The following is a 16702-nucleotide window of genomic DNA, read 5'->3' as shown; positions in this document are numbered from 1 at the left end:
TAGGTTAGAATATTTCATGGAGATAGCATCCAAATATATATGAGGGCTACAGTTAAGTAAGACACAAAGACCTCATATTTCACCATTTAAAAGAAAGCGCTTGAGTATGGGAAACTGGGAGTCTCTGACTCGGATGTGACTGTATTGTCCCAGAAATGATATAAAATAAATAAACATGGGTAAGCAGTGGTGTGAGTTGGAAAATAGCTCCCACTTATAGACCTCCACTGTATTTGGAGTATCCTTAGATCTGTGAAGTCCCATCTCCAATGCTCAGATAAATTGTTCTAAGGCTGGGTCTACACTACCCGCCTGAATCGGCGGGTAGAAATCGACCTCTCGGGGATCGATTTATCGTGTCCCGTTGGGACGCGACAATCGATCCCCGAATCGATGCTCTTACTCCACCAGCGGAGGTGGGAGTAAGCGCCGTCGACGGGAAGCCGCAGAGGTCGATTTTGCCACCGTCCCTACAGCGGGGTAAGTCAGCTGCGATACGTCGAATTCAGCTACTCTATTCATGTAGCTGAATTTGCGTATCTTAAATCGACCCCCTCCCCCGTAGTGTAGATGTAGAGTCTCAGTCTCTGCATTTCAACCCAAATGTCAAAGCAGGGAATCAGAGCAACTTCTGTCTCTCAAACAGAATAGGATCAATATGCTTTCTCTGCTAGAACACTGAACCAGAGTATGTCAGCGAGCTTGACACAATAATCACAGTCAGTTGCATTGCATCCATGCCAATAAATAAATGGTTTGCAGCATTTGTAATATCCAGATAAAATGTAATTTTATACTCCAATAAGGTGGTCTGCTTGAGAAAAAAGTGATGCATAATTCTCTCTGGTGTAGATGGATTTTATAAATCCCTCATTGTCTGTCTCTGTAGACACTGCCTCTCCTCTCCCATTTACCCCCCCCACCCTCTATACAGTTAGTCACTCTAATTTTAGTAGAAGATTATTAGGGGGTCTGTCCAAAGTAATCTGTGTGGAAGCTTGTTCTTGAATGATAGTGCCTATCTCTTCTGAAAAGATGTTGCTAATGAAAGCAATTTTCCCCTCTTTCAGTTGATTTCATAGGTGGATTTGACTCTTACGGCTATCAAGGCCCACAGAAGACATCTCATTTACAGCTACAGCCCATGTATATGTAAGTACTTAACTTCTGAGATATTCTATGGAGTGCTAGGCAGATATTAAAGGATTATTAAACTGAAAGATTACGTGTCTTAAAAATTCAGGATAGGCAGAAGCCTTTCTTGATAGACTGAATTCAAGTTCTGCACTTAACCACTAACATTATCCTTCTTTGCAACATAATGATTTCTTGTGGTGGGGTACCATGTGTCATATTTGTTTTAATAAGACTGATGTCCTGACATGGATTTTACTAACCCTCCCTCAGGCAGACTGAGACTTGGTCTATACTACAGTCTACATCAAACTCCTGGTGTAGACAGTGCTATGTCGACAGGAGGATTTCTCCCGTCGACATAGCTACCACCTCTCAGGGAGGTGGATTAACTATGCCAATGGGAGAAGCTCTCCTGCTGGTGTAGGTAGCATCTTCACTAAGTGCTACAGTGCACCAGTGCAGTGCTATATGTGTAGACAAGTCCTGAGTAAAATCTGACTAAGGATTTGGCCTGGTGATTTTAGCTAAGTTTATCAGAGGTTTAGAAACATATTATGCAGCAAACATAGTTAGCATTTCTCTCATTAGAGCATCTATTCTTTGAAGTGTCCCTCTACTTTCTTTGCTCTCCTCACTTCTGTTTTCTTTATTTTACTGGCATGTTGCTTTTGAAATCAGTTTATGGTATATTTTGACTATACTGTGCGAGTGACAGTTCCCTCCACTGCCTAGAAATACAAGCTGATACATTTTGGGGTTGAGTGGAAAAGAAAATGTCAGCAAAAGCAAAAGACTGGAGCAGATTTTCACTGAAGTCCTTGCTCAGCCTTAGACTGCAACATGGCAATGATTTACAAACATCACCTGTATTAGTGCCAAGCAGAAAGCAAGTCACAGATTCATTACTGCCCAGGTGAATCTTGCCTCATTGCAGTGCAAAGGTGTAACTTTGGGGTTTTGTTTAATATCACAAGCTCATTAGGTGAAAGTATGGCACGTGATGACTTGCAAGAGGGCATCATTTCCTTTGTCCCTTTTCTCTTCCAATCATTTGTACTGAAGGAGAGAACTAAACATAACTAGGCAACATCAATTCAACCCTAGTACCCATTCAAACTGTAATGGAAACATTTAACTAAATCTTGTAATTACTTTTTTAAAAGGAAATCTGCTGATGAACGAGCAGCCATTATTATTTATGTGGGTCTGGTATTTACTTCTTTAATTACTGGTTGTGGACCTCATACTGGGAGGATGCTCAGAACTTGGCCCTTTGTGATGCATGCTAGTTTCTGGGGGGATTTTAACAGACTTAAATTACAATAGTGCATAGCTCCCATTCCAGCCCAGCTTCAGCTTCCCATCTGTATGTGCTCAAATAAAGATTTTTCACCTGCACTTTGGGCATCATGTTGTACATTTAGAAAATGTTATTTCCTTCCTTGTACTCTGTGTGGCTCATGGGTACTTAGAACAATTCTAATCCTATTTCTTCCTCAGTGTACTATACATTGTCATCAACATATGGAGCCCTCTAGCTGAGATATTATCCCATTCTCTTTATGCTCTCAGTGTTTCTTCTTCAAGAGTAGTTGATTGCATTTACAGAGCCTGCTAACACTGAGTGGAAGGAACACTGGAGCTATAGAAAAGAGAAGCCAATATAAATTTTAAAGCATGTAGCTGAGACAAAGAAAGATATGATGAATCTTTAAAACTGAATTCTATTTTATGGCAGTACTGCTTTCTTGCTGGAATGTAGGTGATTTCTTTGCACTAAAAGACAGAAATCAGTATGTAAGTTGATGTTGTTTCCAATAAACCCAGAGAAGGCATATTGTCATGTCCCAGTGACAGTCAAACAAAGACATGTAATGTTTCCCTCTCATCGTACAGTATTTGATCAAGGTTCTATAGAATTTCTACCCGCAATGTTTAACCATCTTTGACAGCATGTGGCAACAGCCTTATACTGCATACTGCAGAGGCGGGCCAGGAGCACACACATGTGTATCCTGGAGCAATGCCTTGCCTTCAGCTCTGTTAACGTGGGCAGATCATTAGATAGTGGAGTGACAAATTCAAATTTCAGTTTAATCAAATTGCAGTTTGACTAGCTCGTAGCACTTTTTAAGATAATACTTAGTGGAAATCGCATCCCTGAAATGATAACAGAAGACTACATTAGGTTGCTTTAAAGCGTTATTTGTATCTTTCGTTTCCCCGTGGCTCTTGTCTACTGGAGAACAGCAATATTAACCCCATAGGATTCAAAGGAAAAGTAATTTTAAAATAGCTAGACTTCACACTACTGTGTGTGGCCAAGAAGATTTCTTTGTTTTACAAACAATCAACACCCCTCAGGACCCCTGTGAAGTAGGTAAAGGATATGTACATATTGCTAAATATGCTGTCAGCGAAATACAACCATCTCTGGGTTGGAATGTAACAGCTGTTTAACAGTGCACAGAAACACGACACAACGGTGCAGGAAGAAACATGAAAAAGAATAGTGAGTTCAGTTTAAACTGCAGGGGAGTATTTAGATAGTCTGAAAGTAATTGCTCAACTCAGAATGTGGTTTGCCAGTGAGGATTACTATGCAGATCAAATTCTGACTTGGGCAATTACATCCCCCTTGCCTAAACAAAAATCAGGCACAAACCATGGGCTCATTATTGACCACAAGTGATCAAGACCTAAATTTTGTAACTTATATGAAAACATCACAGTTCCCCTTAACACCATGTTGGGTTCTAGGCTCAGCACTGAACTAGAGGAAAGAGCACCATCTATTGAATCAGCAACACCACTTCCAGCAGCATTGAGCACTTCCTTGGAGGTCCCCTATCCATCCCAGTGCTGCTTAGTTTCTGAAATCTTCCAGGATCACAGCACAAGGCGGTATGTTTTCTGGACATATATGGTTAATCAAATCCCACTCTTCAAAGTATGTATAATTTCATCACTTGCAGGAATTAGCTAAATACATTGGACTAGATTAATCCATTTTGAGGAAATCTTCAGGTTGTGCAGAGCTGCCTTAGAAACTCCGACACCATCCACCTTCCTGGCCTCCAGTTGCAAGGAAGATTCCTAGTAGAGAGGGAGTATGGTTTGGGCATTCCTACATGCAGTGCTCCCAGGCTGCTGAAATAAACCCTTGGACCTATGGACAGCCTGACCAAAATTAAAGCATCTTTAAGGCTGCTCTAATTTATGCCAGGCATAAAGGGTGCATAAAGGTGACTTAAAGCCACCTATGCAGTCTCCTTTCTCCATTCTTGCACTGAATGCAGCTCAGCTGGACCTGAGGATATGCACCATTGTGTCTATGCAGAGAGAGAAGAGAGGTGGCCTTCCTCTGTAGTACTAGCAAAAAGAAGAACAGGAGTACTTGTGGCACCTTAGAGACTAACAAATTTATTAGAGCATAAGCTTTCGTGGACTATGCTTATGCTCTAATAAATTTGTTAGTCTCTAAGGTGCCACAAGTACTCCTGTTCTTCTTTTTGCGGATACAGACTAACACGGCTGCTACTCTGAAACCTGTAGTACTAGGTATCAGAGGCAGATATTTGTTTATTTATGTTGTAGTAGCACCTATTGGCTCCAGTCAGGGTGAGGGTACAATTCTGTTAGGTACTGTGCAAAAGCAAAGGAGGACATACTTTCTTCTCTGACAATATAAATGTTCAGGGATCTAATCTGAGTATGGCCGCTCCTGTGTGGAGCTCATAAAGCTTGTTGAATTGTGGATTACAGCACGGATTTCGATATTGAGTGCAGAGATTCATCCCCACATCTTAGTTACATCTGTGCAGTTCCAAGGTATTTGTTAGCCTTCACCAGCAAGTTGTTCACAGGAACTGATTAATTTTGTGGATTATGATGGGAGAATTCCATCAACCTGAATTTTTATTTGTATTCTAAATATCTATTATGTTTATTATTTAAATGCCAGCAATGTGCTCCGCACGGCACAAGACTCAAAAGACAGGCAGTTGTGTACAAATCATTTTCCTTTCCTTCCTTCCTAGTCATACTCATTTACAAACTGTCTGACCATAGAAATAGGCTATAAAAGCTGCCCGAAAACATGCAGTTTAAATAAAACCAAACAGAGCTGGTATCCATATACACCTCTATCCCGATATAACGCTGTCCTCGGGAGCCAAAAAATCTTACCGCGTTATAGGTGAAACCCCGTTATATCGAACTTGCTTTGATCTGCCGGAGCACGCAGCGCTGCTTTACCGCGTTATATCTGAGTTCATGTTATATCAGGTCGCGTTATATTGGGGTAGAGGTGTACGTCATTCCCAGGCTAACACAGCTGATACCCCACAAAGCAGCTTCATGGCATTCTGTGTTGAAGATGCCAGTGCCCACTTTCAGACAATAGGACAGGAGTGTGCTCACGGGCTTTGCATGATAAGACGAGGGAAATGAATAGTCCAAAAATGGAAGAACTGGCATGGAAGGCAAACTGCACAGTAGGAGTTGCTCGGTGGCACTGGAATTAGTGCCAGTGAAATCCAAAAAAATGAGGGCTGTCGATTAATCGCAGTTAACTCACGCGATTAACTCAAAAAAATTCATCATGATTAAAAAAAATAATCATGATTAATTGCAGTTTTAATCGCACTGTTAAACAATAGAATACCAATTGAAATTTATTAAATATTTTGGATGTTTTTCTACATTTTCATATACACCTCTACCCCGATATAACGCGACTCGATATAACACGAATTCGGCTATAACGCGGTAAAGCAGTGCTCCGGGGTGGGGGGGGCTGCGCACTCCGGTGGATCAAAGCAAGTTTGATATAACGCGGTTTCACCTATAACACGGTAAGATTTTTTGGCTCCCAAGGACAGCGTTATATCGAGGTAGAGGTGTATATTTTATTGTGCTGAAATTGAAATCAAAGTGTATATTATTTTTGGTTACAAAGAAATAGTATTTTTCAATTCACCTCGTACAAGTACTGTAGTGCAATCTCTTTGCCATGAAAGTGCAACTTACAAATGTAGATTTTTTTTGTTACATAACTGCACTCCAAAACTAAACAATGTAAAACTTCAGAGCCTACAAGTCCATTCAGTCCTACTTCTTGTTCAGCCAATCGCTAAGACAAACAAGTTTGTTTACATTTACAGGAGACAATGCTACCCTCTTCTTATTTACAATGTCACCAGAAAATGAGAACAGGCATTTGCATGGCACTTTTATAGCTGTTATTGCAAGGTATTTACATGTCAAATATGCTAAACATTCGTATGCCCCTTCATGCTTCGGCCACGATTCCAGAGGACATGCTTCCATGCTGATGATGCTTGTTACAAAAATAATGCGTTAATTACATTTGTGACTGAACTCCTTGGGGGAGAATTGTATGTCCCTTGCTCTGTTTTACCCGCATTCTGCCATATATTTCATGTTATAGCAGTCTCGGATGATGACCCAGCACATGTTCATTTTAAGAAGACTTTCACTGCAGACTTCACAAAATGCAAAGAAGGTACCAATGTGAGATTTTTAAAGATAGCTACAGCACTCGACCCAAGGTTTAAGAATCTAAGTGTTTTCCAAAATCTGAGAGGGACGAGGCGTGAAGCATGCTTTCAGAAGTCTTAAAAGAACATCACTCCAATGCAGAAACTACAGAAACCGAACCACCAAAAAAGAAAATCACCTTCTGCTGGTGGCACTGATTCATAATGAAAATGAACATGCATCAGTCCGCACTGCTTTGGATTGTTATTGAGCAGAACCCATCATCAGCATGGACACATGTCCCCTGGAATGGTGGTTGAAGCACGAAGGGACATATGAGTCTTTAGTGCATCTGGCATGTAAATATCTTGAGATGCCGGCTATGAGTGTCATGAGAACACCTGTTCTCACTTTCAAGTGACTTTGTGAACAAGAAGCAGGCAGCATTATCTCCTGCAAATGTAAACAAACTTGTTCGTCTGAGCGATTAGCTGAACAAGAAGTAGGACTGAGTGGACTGCAGGCTCTAAAATTTTACATTGTTTTATTTTTGAATGCAGTTTTTTGTACATAATTCTACATTTGTAAGTTTAACTTTCATGATAAAGAGATTGCACTACAGTACTTGTATTAGGTGAATTGCAAAATACTATTTCTTTTGTTTTTTTACAGTGCAAATACTTGTAATCAAAAATAAATATACAGTGAGCACTGTACACTTGGTATTGTGTGTTGTAATTGAAATCAATATATTTGAAAATATAGAAAACATTCAAAAATATTTAAATAAATGGTATTCTATTATTGTTTAACAGTGCGATTAATCGCGATTAATTTTTTTAATCGCTTGACAGCCCTAAAAAAAATACTTTGAGTTTTGGAACATGGTTCTGCACTGTGTGATCATTGCCCTGGGAGAACGTCGGAGGGCGGGCAATGCAAATAGAAAGTAAATAGAAAGAGATTTTCCCTATGTTGTTCACAATAAACATGTTTGTTCAAGAAAAGAAGAGATGAAACAAAAAAAATCCCTGTCTGATGCTGAAGCCTAATGCACTGGAGAAATTGTTCCTTGAGTAAAGATTTCCTTGTCATTCTATTAGGTCTGTGAGCCTGAGTTATCTGTCATGTATATGCTACACAGAAATATTTGTAGGCTTTGCTTTTTGGTTACATGCAGTTTATTTTATGGAGGGACCTGAGCTCTGAAATTCAGATCAGGAATCCAAATGTCCCCAAAGAATGAGGAGGTTTGGATACAGTGACCCGGTTTGGTCCATCTCTAGTTTGGTTGTTTGGCCTCCTTCTCTGTTTCCAATTTCCTCTGCCTGCTGAAATTGCATAATCACTCTGACTGTATTGGTCTCCTAGCCTAATGCTGCAGCTACATGTCCGGGTGACTGAATACTAATTTCACATACATTAGATCAAAGAACTAAAGTTCATTGTGCCATTTTGCCATTCACATTGTCTGAAGAGCAGATGTAAGCAAGGCATAGGTCTAATCAGCAGAATAGGGCCCCTGATATGTAGCAGGCCTCATAATGCCCAATTCATCACAGTGATATGAATATGATATGATATGATTGTCTCTTTCAGCTGAAATACCTTAATTAGGACTTATATTTGAGTAATTTAAACAATACGAGCAAAGTTTCACTCAAGTAAACTACCATTGAACACCTGTATAGCAACTGGTACCAGTACAAGTTTAGTCATAGGACTCTTACTAAAGTCAGCTGGAGCTGTGCAGCTAAAACCTTGCACAATTACTTTGCTGAGGTAGCCACAGGTGACTTAACTATGCAGCTGCTTTTCAGCCATTCTGTTCTATGTACCAAACCATTTTTTTTTTCTAAAGGCATCTGCATTTTGCTGGATTACTATTGTTCAGGTCATCCTCCAGGTTACACATGGTCAGCAGCCTCAGAGGATTACATAATTAAATACTGCTCCTACCCAGAATCAAGGTTTTGAGAACCTGCATCAAATACCTTGATAATATTTTAAAAGATGCTCGAGATTATTTGAGCAAATCACTTGCCTGTCCTTTCTTTCTGTGCACACATGTATGCAATCTGTCTGACCATACAAACGGGGTATTAAGGCAGAGGAAGTGATCTCTGTTTCCAGGAGGTTGTTTTGGAAAGGCTAGTTGCACATGTTTCCAGTCTAGTGGGTGCCTGAAGTGAAGGGAGGTGATGCATCAATCCATCCGTTAGTTGGTTACAAATATCGTTTTTTCCCTTGTCTCTCTTTTAGGTCAAAATGAACAAGGTGACTTCTGTGTGGGGGCTGAAGGACCTTTCAAAAAACTTGTTTCAGGATGGCCCCCTGTGTTCTACAAACAGCAAAAAAACAACCTTTGTGTTTAAAAAAAAAAAAGAATGAGCATACGCTGAGACAGAGAAACAAAAGGTGCATTCGACCTCTCTTTCCAACAAATACAGACAGAGATGCACATTACCCCCTTCTTGGATTTCCTGAATACACAAAAACAACTGCCAGGCCTTTGGAAGGTTCAAAAGGAGAAGCATTGGTGCCATCTGCTGGCTATTACCTGTGTTTACTACCTTCATTCCTACTTATTTGAGTTATGAAATGATTTCATCCAATTCAGTTCTTTCTGAGACCACTTGCACCAAGTCTCCTTAGTCATTATAATATTTAAAAAATACCATGATGACCTTGTAACAGAAGCCAATAGACAGCAAGTTGTTTGCCCTAAAGGCTGTACAAGTACATACTTGCCTTAACCCAACTAAGTTGCACATCAGAGAAACTCAGTGCAGGCTTACTGAAGCGACTTCCTTTAGATTCAACCTGCTGCTGTTAATTCTGAAAGATTTTTTTTCGTGTCAGGGAATAAGGCTCTGTTGCTCAGCAGCTCCAGAGTGACCACGTACGAAAACTGCCAGCTAACAGAAAAGTGCTTTACTAATGAGCCTCCACAATGGTCAAGAAAACAAACAGTTTATAATGCTTAAAAGAGAAATAGATCTCTGGGGTTGGGAAAGGGGTAAAGGGAATCCCTCATTAAACCAATAACTGAACCTACTGGAAATAAACAACAGTGTTTCATAACCCCACTGTTTTTATTTATCACACTGTAGGTGCTTTTATAACTAACTCTAAATATGTCTTTTACTAACTACAGAGACATCTGCAGATTTCTAGCAACAGAGGCCAACTGAATATGTATTAGCTACGTTTACTCTTTTATATCTAATTTCAATTGAAAATCCTATGTAAGTGAGCATTCTTTTTTCTAATTGCACCGGAAGGGATCTAACTTCTTTTGTTTGTTTTGGTTGGCATAGAGCGGGGAGGGACTAGCTGCATTGGTGAAATATTGGAGAACTTTTTGTGGTATATTTGGGGATTCGTTGTGTGTTAGAATGTGTATTTTATCTTCCTGTAAAATTGTGGCTGAAAAAAACTGTGCTGTTATGTAGTTGGCAACAAGATGCCTTTGGGGATTTTACTAGTAGGTCAATGTGTTTATGACATATTCTGAACTCATAGGAACATTTGTTTTGTTCTGAATTTGATCTGTATTTTCAAGCACTTAGGCAGCTTTCATTAGAAAAAAAAAGATTTTGCTCAGGCTTTTCAGGAACTTGAATTGTCATTCCTTCTTTGTTCAGAAACCGCCCAGACAAATGCACACACCTGCCACACATACCTGACAGCCACGTGTGCTTGAGGGCATGAGTGTTCAGTGCTTGGAAAGGTGCAAGTCGTCACAAAGCGACTCTTTTCCTAGCTTGCCAAACCTTCACAGTCTCTGTGGCTTATAGGTACTGTTGCCCTGTGCACTAACTCTACTTATCCATTGCTATAGAAATTGGCGCCCTTCGCTGTGTATGCATGAATGTAATGTGTCACAAACAATAAATCTGGACAATGACAGTGGAACAAGCATTCCCCACTAAAAATAAGATACAAGACAGGTTTAGGAACTATACTTACATTAATTCTGTAAGATTTTCTATATATGTGTGTGTGTATGTGTGCATGTATGTATGTATGTATATATAATACACACCTACATATATTGAGGGAAGATGCATAATGTTGTGGCTTGAACATGGGGCTAAGAGCCAGGAATTCCTGAGTTCCTGATAAGCTATGTGACCATAGACAAGTCACTTAAGCCCTGGACCAGCAAATCCCTTAAAAACATGCTTAACGTCTTTGGCTGAATTGGTGTCTTCTTCAAAAAATTTCCTATGTGGGCGCCTAAATTTAGACCCCCTAAATCTATATTTAGTAGAGCTGGCTGGAAATGGAATTTCCATTCTATGGGAAATTCCGACAGTTCAAACTTTTTTCATTTGGAATAAAAAAAGCTGAAATTTCTTGCAAAAAAAATATCTGACAAATTTTACGTTGAGGCCATTGAAACAAGGTGTTGCTGTTGAATCATTTCGTTTTGATCATGTTGATTTATTTCCTTTAGACTTTTATATTTGATTAAAAATTAAATGTTTATATATGCATATAAATTAAATATAAAAGTCCAGATGAAACTAATCAAAATGTCTAAACAAAACGAGAAAGTCAAAACAATTCATTTTCACTTCTTCCTGTCAAAAATATTGTTCCAATTAAACATTTTGATTTTAACACAACTGCATTTTTCGTTTACATTTTTTTTTGACCAGCTCAAGTATTTAGGCACCTAAATAGTGGCCTGATTTTCAAGGATAATGAGCAGTCATGGCTTGCATTGACTTTCCATTCACATTGAATGGGAGCTATTAGTGCTCTGCCCTTTGAAAGTCAAGCAATTTATTTCGGTGCCTCAGCATGGATTTAGGAGCCTAACTTTAGGCATCCAAGTTAGAAAAGTTTGTCCTTAACATCTCTCTGTTTCAGTTCCCCCAACTATAAAATGTGAATAATAATAACTACCTCACATAGTGATTGTGAGGATTAATTAATGTTTGTGCAGTGCTTAGAATTACTATGTAAGTGCTAAGTATTATAAATAATGTGTGTATATTTATATATTGCATATGTACACACATATGTATACATACACTCAAGTATATAGAGATATATACACATATATAAAGTAGGCATTCATATTCCTGCTTAAGTTGCAGTGAAAGCACTAGTATTTCAGGACTGTTGACTACTACACTAAAGGATGATGTTTTGGAAGCAGTTTGGAGCACAGTAGTGTGAGAATATCTGGAATGACATTTTTGATTTGTACAGCTGTATCCGCCTCAAAATCCAGTAAAGAATGTTATTTTTCTAGGCTGGGTTTTTGTTATAAAGCTAAATATTCAGAAGGCAAGAGTTACAATCCAAATGTGTCTTTTTTCTTTTTTGCGTTTGTTAATTCTGAATGTATTTTTAACAAAAGTGATTTTTTTTTTACTTACTAGTGTAATTTGCATTAAAAAAAATGGAAAAAATATAGGTTTCCAAGCTATTCCTGGCCCCCTGCTACTATTCACAACTTGCAAGAAACTTAGAATTACAGTTCCTGGCTGAGCAGCAATACAGAATGAGGACTCCATTTAAATTTACAAGATTCCCATCCTAATCTGTGCAATACATGGATGTGTCAGTGCTGAAAAGAAAGTGCCAGGTCATGACATCATTTTAACTGAGTCATAGGTAACACGTATTTTCATTATCTCCTGACACTAAAAGGATTCTTTTACAAGGCTGGCTGAAATAGACGCATTGTCATTTAGAAAATGTCTTTTTATTTTGTCTACTCATCAGGAATTTTAAGTCTATGACAGGTTTACAGTTACCAACAGTGCTAAGTACTGTATTAAGTAATCCTTGTTAAGAGGGAGCTATGTAATATGGATTTTTCCACTGCAGTTCATTTTTTAAAATGCTGCTTCATTTGCCCATACAGTGAAATAACACAATAAAATGAAAATATGTCTTAAGCAACCACTTCAAGGGACTCACAAAAACTGGTTACTTTAGACTACGTGCTTAATAAAGGTGGCCCGGAATTCTATTCAGTATGTTTAGGGATACTTCAGGGTGGTTTCTTAAGATAGGTGATTGCTTAGGAAGAGTGGCCTTCTGTATGGGTATTTTAATCCTTTCATTATTATTGTTCATGCATAGGTAGTGTGTACATGATACATTTCAGACATGTGAGAGGACAAGATCTGTGTCCCAGAATGCTGGTTATGGTACTCAGCTATTGTGTAGCATTTTGGAAGGGGTTGGGCCAGACTATAAACTACAAATGTTATACACGGTGATTCCTGGTTGTATCTAAATGGAGCTTATCTATTAACTCTGAAGCTGATGCTTTTAATCTTTTTAAATACTGATGGCCGCCCCGCAAAAACAGTGAAGCACCCCCTCTCACACACACAACCTTTAATATACCTTCAGAATGCTATACAACATTCAGTGTAAAATCAAACCTGAAGTCCTGGACCATTTTTATTTTCCAGAAAGAATGAATTGTCTGTATTTTTCTTCTTAAACTTTATTAATCAGAAAACAAGTTTGTTCTTGTGAAGATGTGTAGTGAGTTTAAACCTGGCTGAAGGCGACTCATGCATTCATCAGGTTTGTATTCTAGTCATTCCCTTACTATTACAGCCCCCTTGTATTGTATATGGATTATGGACTTCTCTGAATCGACATTGAGCCGAAACCAGATTTTATTAAAAGAACACCGCTGGTTAGATATGCTGCAGGCAGCAATGTATCAATTGCTCCATTACAACTTGAGAATAATGTAGATTGGATGCTGGCTACACACTCCAGAAAAGAGTATGTGCTTTTAAATGTATCCCGCTCTTGTGACAAATGCACTTTAGACTGACATAATCTATTTATACACAGAGCAGGTATCATACTGACTGAGTGCTGGCTATCCTTATCCTCAGACTTCCAATAAGAGTACCAATTAGTCCACTAGACCCTGGACTGAAACCACCAATGTGACTGAACCTGGACTGAGGCCATCAGTTCATGGCAAAAGAGTGTTCCTGTTCTTCTGTCAGGTGCTCTCAGCTGTTTGGTTGCATCATAGTATGGAGCATGGATCATATCAGCATGTATTGTAACTTGGAGAACAATGGCACACAATTAATGCCAGATTAGATGACAATTAGCCACATGGCTAATTCAGTGAATAACGTAGCTGGAGTCGACATAGCTTAAGTAGACTTACTGTGGTGTCTTCACTGCACTGCATCGATGGGAAATGCTCTCTGGTCGACTTACCTTACTCTTCTCGAGGAGCTGGAGTACCGGAGTCGACCAGAGAGCACTCTGCTGTCATTGATTGCAGCAGCATCAATCTCCCCGGTAGTGAAGACACGCCCTAAGTTATGTACAAACAAAATATTTTTCTGCAAACAGTGGGAAAAAAACAAAGATATTACACAAAAGGACGAGCTCCTGGTAGCATAGTACATATGTTCCTTACACATCTCTTGCCACTAATTGCCTTTCCAGAAACCCAGAAGTGTGTTTTTTTAATATACATTCTTTCTTTAGCAGGCCCTTTATCTGGCATCTTTATGGACCTGGTCCAAAACTAACTGAAGTCATAGAATCTTTCCACTGTCATCAGTGGGCTTTGGATCAGGCCCTACTAAACATGCCACTTTTTTTGCATATTAAACAGCTCAGCCCTGATGTCTCCATGGTCTCATTCACTGCACTTCCACATTCACCTGTCCCCTGCTTGGTCCTCACATGATGCCTAATGGGCCACCATCTTCCTCTAGGGAAGCCTAGCTTGGGAAACAATGGGAGTAGCATCCATCTTGCTGAGGGAAGTCTTTGGCTTCCGTCCCACTGACATTAATGGGGGGGGGAAGGGGTGGCAGCCATTTTGGATAAGGGCAAAGCTTCAAGCAATTGAAGACAGAAATCAATGAGACCCCTTTTAAAAAACAAATATCATGAGACTCGCAATAAAATTGCAAGAGTTGACAACACTGCAATCACAATGACATTCAAGGACTTTCTTTTTCTCTTAAGCTAATCCTTGTAGAAATCCTTTTCAAATGTGTAATATCTGCTAAAAGCTATAGTTCGGTGACTACAAAGAGCTCATAAATATCAACGGTTACAAGAGGAACGATTCTGGGAAAATGTATTTGTGAACAAGTTCACGGAATCAGACTCGAATTTCAATCTGATAACATGTATGCCTCTTTTCACTCTCTCTCTTTCGCTCTCTCAAACTTTCAAGTGACTGGTTTATGTTTGTACAAATGTGTAGGAAGGCACTTTTATTCATGGTTATACAAGTATTCATGTGCAATTCAGCATATTTACATGTGATTATTGATATTCATGCAATTTCATGTATTTGCACCAGAAGTGCTGGGACCCCTCCTCTGTACATACTGACTTTGTGTGTTTGGTAGTGAAGACGTCCTAAAATTACCTTTGGAATTGCTCTCCGTTTCTCCCTACTACTCCCTAATTGCTAAATAGGCCTTGGACCTGTGGGGCCATGGCCATGACTCAGTCACTTTTTGGCCAGGCCAAACCTGAATTGCACTTGTGATAAATGGGGGGAGGTTAGTTCCCTTTTGGGGACACCCAGCCAGTCAGTAGCTATAGAATCCTCCTTAGGAGCTGTACCCTAATTGCCCTACCTGTACAGGATTAAGAGCAGCTTAACCTGAGTTGGCACCTGACCAGGGAACCAATAGGGAGGCTGTACCTTTTCAAATTGGAAAAACTGCTGGGTGTGGGGGGGCTGTTTCTTTGTCTCTCACGCTGGAGAGAGGGGAAGGCAGCAACAAACTGTAAGCTTTAAGCCAGGTATGGGAAATCATCATACCTAGAAACTTCTCATTTGGAACCCCAGATATGTAAGTAGCACAGGAAGAGTTAAGAGAGAGATGCGATTAGGAAACTTTTTTGGTTGTTCTGGTTTGTGGATTTCTCTGTGCTAACTCCAGGTGCTTTTGTTTTGCTTGTTACCTTTAAGCTGAACTCCAAGAAAGTTATTTTTGGTGTTTAATCCCTAAAGCCTGAGTTTTCAGGTGTGTTTCTTTCTTTTTTAATAAAATGTACCTTTTTTTAAAGAATCCTTTGATTCCAAAGTCCTTAGACAAGGGGTTGGTCTGTGCTCACATTGCTAAGGCAAGTGGTTGGTATTTTATTCTCACGCCTCCCCAGAAAAGGGTGTGAAGAGGCTTGGGGGAATATTTTGGGGGGATAAGGATTCCAAGTGACCCTTCCCTGAATATTTGTGAAAATCACTTGGTGGTGGCAGCAATATCTGTCCAAGGCAGAAAACTGTGCCTTGGAAGAGTTTTAACCTAAGCTGGTAGAAGATAAGCTTAGGGGTCTTTCATGTAGGTCCCCACATCTGTAACCCAGAGTTCAGATTTGGGCGGGCACTGCAACCCCACACACCAAGTTGCAATGCCACTCACTCAGATTTGGATGGGGTGTGGGTGTAGGGGCTCTGGGATTAGGGAGGTCAGGCTGCTGGTTGCGGGGGAGGGGGGGAGCCTGAGAGGATAGGAGGAGGGTCAGGCATGGTGGGAAATCTTTGCCCCCCTCCCCTCACACACACTTTAAATAGAGGTCCTCTTCCAGAGAGCTTCAAAGCCTCAGTGATTTTTTTCAGACATGCATTCTGCTTATAAAGGTTAGGACATCCAATCACATACAAAAAAATCATACCGTGTGACTCAGGTAATAATCACAGAAACTGAATTCCACACACTCTGTGAAATTCCCATATTGTTAGTAGCATGCCTTAATTATTATATTTATTATTTGTATTATGACATCAACTAGGAATCCTAGACATGGACCAGAACTACATTGTCCTAGGCGCTGCACAAACACAGAAAAAGACAGTTCCTGCCCCAAAGTGCTTAGAGTCTAATCAATCTAGGCACAGTAGAAATAGCAAAACGCAATAGCTGTGTTTGTAGCTGTGATACAAAAAGTAGATGTAACACAGTAGGGAGAGAATTTTGGGGTGCAATAAAGTAGATTATAACCATAAAGTTATATTGTTAATTTGTATAAATGTGCACACCTTGATAGTTCAGTAATATTTTAATATAGTTCTTGGTTC

At 39.6% G+C, this 16702-nt stretch overlaps 1 protein-coding gene across 4 annotated transcripts in view; it reads left to right on the top strand.

Annotated features, from left to right (window-relative positions):
- Nucleotides 1–15692, top strand: part of NKAIN2 (sodium/potassium transporting ATPase interacting 2) — a 763955-nt gene extending 748263 nt beyond the window's left edge. For 2 of the 4 annotated variants that reach the window (XM_054023913.1, XM_054023911.1), the window contains 3 exons: nucleotides 1071–1152; nucleotides 3898–4041; nucleotides 8902–15692. In XM_054023913.1, coding sequence (XP_053879888.1) covers nucleotides 1071–1152; nucleotides 3898–4041; nucleotides 8902–8911 — 236 coding nt within the window. In that variant the 3' untranslated portion in view covers nucleotides 8912–15692. Of the gene's footprint in view, nucleotides 1–1070; nucleotides 1157–3897; nucleotides 4042–8901 lie in introns of those variants that run through there. The other 2 variants (XM_054023914.1, XM_054023915.1) reach the window with 2 other exon arrangements.
- The last annotated feature ends 1010 nt before the right edge of the window (nucleotides 15693–16702 follow it).

Source organism: Malaclemys terrapin, chromosome 3 (assembly GCF_027887155.1).
Source record: "Malaclemys terrapin pileata isolate rMalTer1 chromosome 3, rMalTer1.hap1, whole genome shotgun sequence".
Taxonomy (NCBI): Eukaryota; Metazoa; Chordata; order Testudines; family Emydidae; genus Malaclemys; species Malaclemys terrapin.
This window is presented reverse-complemented; position numbering and strand designations above follow the sequence as displayed.